This window comes from Zea mays, chromosome 4 (assembly GCF_902167145.1).
Source record: "Zea mays cultivar B73 chromosome 4, Zm-B73-REFERENCE-NAM-5.0, whole genome shotgun sequence".
NCBI lineage: Eukaryota > Viridiplantae > Streptophyta > Magnoliopsida > Poales > Poaceae > Zea > Zea mays.
In genome coordinates, this window is record NC_050099.1 from 75,803,958 (window position 1) to 75,811,955 (window position 7,998).

The following is a 7,998-nucleotide window of genomic DNA, read 5'->3' on the forward strand; positions in this document are numbered from 1 at the left end:
AGAATATATGGTAGAATAGCTTAGAACATCACACATGGCATGCCAATTGGCATGTACAGGCGTTCAGCTACAGCATGACGATCGATGAATTGCCAAAGCTCCTCAACACAACTAATAATATGATATAGTAAGAATTTTATATCTTTATTGACGGAGAATATAGACGACGAGGAGCTAGCGGGCCAAGTGTAGGTGTAGGTCAGCATCTGCTCCGAGCCGCCGACCGGCCGGCGTCCGGGGGATGGAGACTCCATCATGCATCTTCACTTGCAGGTGGCGACGAGGACCTTGCGCGGCGGCAGCGAGGGGCGGCGGCCGTGGAGCGTGGCGAGGTTGTCGAGGATGAGGATGTCGCCCTTCTCCCACCGGAACTGGATGCTCTCCTCCTCGATGATCTCGCCGCAGCGGCGCACGAAGTCGGCGGGGATCTCGGACCCGTCAGCGAGCGTGGCGGAGCTGAGCTCCTTGCCGTGCATCCCCACCACCGTGTTGAACCACATGCGGCGGTTCCTGCGGCCCGGGAAGACGCGCGTGAGCTTCCGCGGGCCGAGGATCGTGCGCACGCCGCCGTCGGGGAGCCACTCCACGTCCATGCCCAGCGCCCGCGCGCGCCTCTCGGCCTCGGCCTTGTCGGAGGTGGCGAAGGCGTCCTCCCACCCGCGCCCGCGCATGGACTTGGTGTCGTTCTTGCTCAGCGCCGTGAAGGTGTAGCGGAGGCCCTTGTCGTCCAGCTCCTCCACCATCTCCGGGAACTCCTCCAGCGCACGCTCTGTCACCCGGAAGCTCGGCACGAACGGCGTTTCGCCGCCCGACGGCGGCGGCACCTCGCAGAACAGGATCACCTTCCCCGGGAACTCCTTGATCTAATGATCGATCGATCGATCGATTCGCAAGCACATACGCTCGCCATCATTAGCAAGTAGCAACAACGAATGGCGATGGATGGAAATGCCTGCCTGCCTGCTTCCGGTACGTACCAGGACCATCTCGTGGTGGTAGTAGATGAACTCCTCCAGCGGGCCCTCGTTGGCGGTCCAGACGCGGCCGTGGACGTGCGTGCGCGGCGCCGGCCCCACGTAGCGGATGTCCGGCCACCCGAGCGCCTCGACGACGGCGTTGAACTCGGCAGCATCGCGCACGTCGAAGCCGCGCAGCAGCAGGCCGCTGTTGGCCACCACCTTGGCCTCCACCCACTCCCGGTTCGCCTTCAGGGCCTCCACCAGCGCCTCGTAGCCGTTGCTCTTGCCGTCGTCCCCGGAAGGAGCCAGGACCAGGGGCACCTGCTCGCCGTCGATGGTCTTCTGGCCCTTGCACTCGCTCACGAAGAAGAAGTCGGTCGCCGCCATTGCCTCTCGCTTTCTCTCGATCTGTGCACCCTTCCTTCGGATTAGGTACGGTGTGACTTGTGAGTGCAATGAGCTAGAGTAGGGCACGCGTATATATATAGCGAGGGACGACAGGCTGCAGAGGGAGGAAGAAGGCAATGCAGTTCAGTAAATCGTACAGTAATATGGAGCCTGACATTATATTGTTTCAAAAGCAGCCGCGAAGGAAACCATGCGATCTCTTTGACGTCTACGATCGCGGCAACGGTCTTTAATTTCCATCAATCAATCAAAAAAAAGAAGTGATGTGGCGGCAACAGATAAACCAAACGGTGCTGCAGTTAGTGACGATGTAAAAATAAAAAATAAAATAAAGCAGGACACAAGGTGTGACTAAAAAATTAAAGCATGGTACAAGGTAAAAGAAAACTGCCATGGTTGAGAACAAGGTTTTTACCTAGTCGTCGTCGCGACGGAGCCTAGTTATCAACGATATGTCGGTTGCAATGCAGGCTAGAGATCAGATGCATCGAGTGCTGCTTTAATATTTCGATAACCTCACTACGCCATCAGACTTGTACCTTGAGTTTTTTTTTGTCTGTTGTAGAATGTTGGGGCGAAGGTTTAACGCCCCCTCGCTTGGGAGGCCCGTGCCAAGGGATTCAATATTGGAGACCTATAAGGCCTGAAGGTTGAGCTACTTTACGAAGTGCACGGAGAGAACGCGCAGGCGAAGACTCAAGTGTTACCTTTACCCGAACATGCCAGGGCGAAGACCATCAAGAACTCCGGAGACTGGACAATTAGGACCGCGAAGACCACGCATTGTAATCTGCCACTGATTGTAATAGGGGGTGTGTATAGTCCGCCCATGTTACAGGATTCCGACCGTAGACCGCCACGCAGGAAGGGCGAATATTCCGGGGATTCCGACCGTAGACCGCCACTGATCTGCCACTGTTTATAATTGATTACGCTGAAATGACTGTCTTAACCCCCAAGGGCGAATATTCCGGGGATAACGTAGGTAACTGAGGGTGTAATCGTCTTTGGCGGGGCCGGGCCGACCCTCGGTTCCCTATAAATACCTCGTACTGTACCATTGCGAGGACGGAGAAAAACACTGTTGCCCTAATACTCTGTGTTTATTGAGATCAAATTGTTCTCCATTCTTCCCATGTTTGAGTTTGGCTGACCACGAGTTAGCAAGTTCCAACATTTAGCGTCAACCGTTCGTGCTACGATAAAACATTCTCGCGATGGCCCTCAAGAGAGCGAATTTGAAGGCCACCGCTTCCATCGACGATGCAACGAAGGCGGCCCTTCTGGCTGAAAAGAAAGGCAAGGCTCCCATTGCAGACAGCATCCCTTAGGAGGCCTTCGACGATAAAGCAGTCAACAGCAAAAGGCAACGCCAGGACAACCTGCCTACACCAGAGGGCATCGCGCACCTGCAGTTCCGAGGGGGTACCTTAGGCACCCCCGCCAGGCTTCATCAACCCAGAAGGCGAAGACACCGTCGAAGACGGCGAAATCACAGGCATTTCAGCCAAAGACCAACTCAAGTTGCGAGCCCTGCGCATCAAGAACAATCACCTACAAAAGCAGAAAGAAATACTCGTTGCCAAGCGCCAGCGCATCAACATGCAAGTCAAAGTTAGGCAAATGATACTGGATGAGTAACAAAAGGCCCGAGAGCTAGAGCAACAAATCGCAGATATGCAAGGCGGAGGCCCATACCACATGCAGCGAGGCCCTCTCGTCACCCCAACCACTTTCCAGGGGGTTAATTACCTCGACGAGCGAAGCCCACTTGCACCACAGCTTCAGGCCTCACCTTGGCCTAGCAAATTAAGAGCTGGTACTTACCCCAAGTACAACGACGGCATAGACCCAGCCTAGTACATCATGAGCTACCAGGTTGTTGTTACATCCTCCGGAGGGGACGACGCCACCATGGTCAAATCTTTCATCATTGCACTCGAGGGCCTAGCCCTGACATGGTACACCAGACTGCCGCCTCTATCAATCGAGTTATGGAAAGGTCTTCGCGACAAGTTCTTGTTGAATTTCCAAGGGTACAGGCCGGACACAAATGCCTTGGATGAATTATCACTCTACAGACAACAAGAGAAAGAAACTCTTCGGGAGTACTATAAAAAGTTCCTCACGCTCAAGTCGCAATTGCCATCTGTTGATGACCACATAGCCATCCACTATGCAATTGCCATCTGTTGATGACCAACAACAATTCCACAACGACCCAATCCTTCACCAGCCTAATCATATGTACCACCAACACCAAGAGATCCAAGTCCTCCCTCCACCACCACCACATCATCAAAATCCTCCACCACCAGCACCCAAACAAGAGGACTTCGCCGAGCAGCCTTTCTACGGGGTCATCCACATGATTACCGGAGGGTCAAGTGCAGACTTCGACACGAAATGACAGAAGAAGGATCACTACCGCAATGTTAACTAGGTAGCCCTCACTGGCCCAGTGGTTCAGACAAAATGGTCCCATGTACCAATTACCTTTGACGCAAGAGATATCGACCTACACAGCGCGCCACATGCAGATGCCATGATGATCATCTATCGTGTGGCAGGCTGCGATCTATGGAAAGTTCTGGTCGACAATGGCAGTCAGGCCAACATCATTTTCATGCACGCCTTTGATCGTGTCACACCCGAGTTTTAAGGGACAAAGCCGGGTGCATCTCATACATGCGCCAAAGAAGACAACATATATAATAACAGAGTGTATACAGATAAATGTCATAATATAATCAGAGTACTTATTACATAGAGGAAGTCTTACAAAATAAAATATGAATATAGATCAAACTAAAATCCATCCTTGGCGCCATAAAGTCAACTGGGAGACGCCACCTAGATCGAATCGAACTCCTCATTGTGTGGCTCCTCTTGAACCACTTGTTCTTCTCCTGTGGGGGGTGTGAGACAGCAAGGGTGAGCTCAGACATGTTCATCGCTCAACAAGTTGTGGGGAATAATGTCGCATGAACTCACCAAAGGTGGGAGTTTATGTGATGTGTAAAGCTGGTCAACAATAGGGGTTAGAGCTGAGCATTACTTTTAATAACTTGGTCAAATTTTATTAGCAATTACTAAATGTAAGTGAATACCAAACCATAATAAATAATAATAGAACAAAATTAATAAATAATCTCATGCAATGCATATGACAAATTGAGTTTAAGTTCCATAATTTAATCATGCGAGAGTCCTGAGCTGCTCATGACCGTGAGCTCGGCTAGTATACTAGTTTTACACTCTGCAGAGGTTGTACCCTGTACCCACAAGTCGTGTATCCCATGTCGCCAGGGTTTGCAAGGCCCTTAGACACTACCGAGGTGAATGGCTAGGGATCCACTACGAGGCCTTTACAAAGTTCCACTAGCTTCCGAAAACCCGCTACAGTTTATGGGAAGAGCACTTGCAAGAATCCCTCGTCTGACCGCCATCGCAGCAAAATCAACCCGAGAACCTCCCTGCATGCAACTCCCCTACTGCCCTTGCCCCTATCGGGTAAGGTAGTCTTCCACTTGCTTTCCTAATTAGTCAGCCAAGGGCGTCCCATTCCACCCTTGTGGTGGCACGTGTTTCTCAAGTTAAGCTCCATGTTCCAATTAACATTAATGATCTTGACATGAACATAAATAAAATAACATAATAATTGGAGCATGGATATAATGAAATATTAACCCAAAACCATATAAAGCAATAGCATAACTACCCAAGTGAATCAGGGGTAAACAAGGTAAACATGATAAACAGACTAGGGTGACCTATTGGGTCCCATCAAAATTAAACCTATGTATTGAATAGTGATAATAAATAACATTATTGGGTAACAAAGGTGGATCAAGGGCACAACTTGCCTGGCACTTGAGATTCCAGTTACCAGGGTGATTCTTTAAATCCTCGTGACCTCACGCTAGTCGTATCAATACAAACAAACATGATATAGACAAAATTAACATCACACCAAACATAAGAACAAACTGAAATATAGTAATCTACGTGTTGCTTACGAGATCGTGGGATCAAGAACTACTAAGATCGGAGGTACGGTTAAGGAGTTATGATTTTATAGAGGATTTATGTGATGAAAATGTTAAACTATATTATAAATTGGTTAATATAAATCATATAAGAGGTTATTCTATAAAGAATTATCTCAACTTTAATCTAAGTTATAAATTGACCATAGATCATAGTTTAGTAAATAATGATTAACACATTAACAAGACTAACCAACATAAGTTAAATAAAGATCTAATCATAAAATAATGAGACATGGTATAATAAATGGTGTTATTGCATTTTAAATATTTATACGGGGCTAACGCAACTTGAACTGATCAAATCGGAGTTAAAACAGAGGAGTTATGAATTTCCGAAGATTCTATGTGTTTTGTACCAGATTAAATAGGATATAAATTTTAATGTGACTTTCATGTCAAAACAGTAGTACGACATGATAAACAATAATATTATAAAATTATAGGAACTATAATGGACTCATTTGGACTTAATATGAATTTTCTATAAATTAAACAAGCTCTATGAATTATTTTTATATTAAAAATTCATTTTCTAAATCATTTATCCAATTTAAATGGTCTCTGGACTGCGCGTGTAAAAACAGAGAAACGCAGGGACCATGGTGTAAATGTTTCCAAGACACAGTACGCCCTGCGCAGGACTGCGAGTTTATTCCTAAAATCCTGAGGGGTTCATATGCAAAAGACGCACGACGAAGGGGTACGGTTATATCCTGGCTGTTGGATCACCAATCTACGGATCAGATTAGATCCAAACTTTTCTGAACCGATACGCGCTCAGAGCCGCCCGATCTAGATTCGATGGCTCCGAGATTAAAGTGTCGCGATCTAATCTGAGCCGCAAACAACAAGATCAACGGCGCAGATCTAAGGAACGACTGGGCATGCCTGCGCCTATTCTCCACCATCCATCGTCAGATTAACGACACACGGGTCATCTTCCATCCCACGCCTACAAGTCACGGCGGCGCGCCCAACCAGTTTCCCCCACGGTCGCACCATTACCAGAGAGGCTCCACTACGGCTCCAGTGCCTAAAACTTCAACCGAGTGGTCCTACACAATGCGGTAATAAAAACGAGTTCGGGCAAGCAACTATTACCGAGAATCGGGCGCGCAGTCGCACTATCCACGACGAGGGGTGGCTCCACCGCGAGTCAGTGACCCCGGTGACAAATCCAGGGGTCCCTGGTCGCAAATCCTGCCCAATGAGGTCACCAACGTCTTCCCAGCGACCCGGTGCAACACTTAAGCCCACTGGTTTGAGCTTCGAGCCACGACGAGGGTGAAATCCCCGGCGGTGAAAACTCCCCACATTGCTCCCTAACACAACGACGGTGGCAAGGGTCATGGCGTTTGAATATGGCTTGAGTCAAGTTACCAAGGACACGGAAGGGGAGATTTATATCCCAAGCCCGCACAGGTGATCCCATCCCAACAGACTCTGGAGCTAACGCGCGGATCACGCAACGGCCATGCGAGGGCGACGGGTTTGGTTGCGCGAAGCTAGGGGAAAGGACTGACAAACCGGCCACCCACCAGTGACCCGCACTGTAGTCCCTGGCCACGGTGGCCCACCAGTCGGCTAAGACATCAAGTGCGCAGCGGAAGAGGTCGACGCGCGAGCCCCACACATAAGTGGTTCTGCAGAACGACAGCGCGCGTGGGGGAAAAGAAATCGGAGCCGCGCGCGGAACAGAAATGGGCTGAGGGAAGTCCGGCGGGGTTGAGGTAGTGGGCCGCAATTAGGTATTTTGGCCCAGGTAGGGGTTTTTCTCCTTTTCTTTTCTTTTTCTTTTCTTTTTTTGTTTTCTTTTCTCTGAATTTCAAATTTGAATCTATATATGTATTTGAATTTCACCCTAGAGCCCAATGTACAAATTCAACTCAAATTTGCAAGAATATTATGTATTTATTTATATATGTTTTTTGTATATAATGTTTTCTTTCCTCCCCTCTTTTCTTGATTACCTCTCATTCTCAAATATTCAAGCGAGTCATTAACTCTCAAATTTGGATATAAATTTATTTCTATCCATATTTTGTTTTATTTTATATAGTGTTTTTACTTCTCCTTCTCCATATTCTAATTTGCAAACTAGGTCTTAAATCCAAATGTGGACATAAATGTATTTCTATTACTTTTCTAAAATAATTCTTGTTTTCCAAAATTAAGTTCTCAATTTTCAACACTCAAGTATAATTTGAGATCGCTGAATTTGTTATTTCATTTCTTCATATATTTATTTTATTATCATTAACAATGATTAATTTTTATACAGATTTTGGGGCTTACAGATCGCCTGGTCCGCTCTAGACCTAGTGGGGGTCAGCTGCACCATCATCGAACACAGCTTGGGCATCGACCCCTCGGTGCGTCTAAGGAAGCAACAGTTAAGGAAAATGTCTGATGAAAAAACAGAAGCAACGAAGGCCGAGGTGCACCATTTATTGGAAGCAAAGTTCATCGAGCCAATAGCTTACCCCACCTGGCTCGCCAACGTTATGATGGTTCAGAAAAAAACGGGAAATGGCGAATGTGCATTGATTTCACTAGCCTCAACAAAGCATGCCCCAAGG

The 7,998-nt window shown here is 47.9% G+C and overlaps 1 protein-coding gene across 1 annotated transcript; it reads right to left on the reverse strand.

Moving 5' to 3' along the window:
* Positions 1 to 263: 263 nt before the first annotated feature.
* On the reverse strand, positions 264 to 1,346 carry LOC103653404 (clavaminate synthase-like protein At3g21360). Its single transcript, XM_008680321.2, has 2 exons — positions 978 to 1,346; positions 264 to 863 (listed from the first exon to the last, which is right to left on the reverse strand). The coding sequence occupies exons 1-2, from the start codon at positions 1,344 to 1,346 to the stop codon at positions 264 to 266; spliced, it is 969 nt and encodes a 322-aa protein (XP_008678543.1).
* Between the last annotated feature and the right edge of the window lie 6,652 nt (positions 1,347 to 7,998).

Bases quoted from the DNA above. Each gene is read 5' to 3' on its own strand.
- LOC103653404 (XM_008680321.2), bottom strand. From the start codon at position 1,346: ATGGCGGCGACCGACTTCTTCTTCGTGAGCGAGTGCAAGGGCCAGAAG. The intron at 864-977 runs GTACGTACCGGA...ATCGATCATTAG, and splicing joins ACCACCACGAGATGGTCCTG to ATCAAGGAGTTCCCGGGGAA.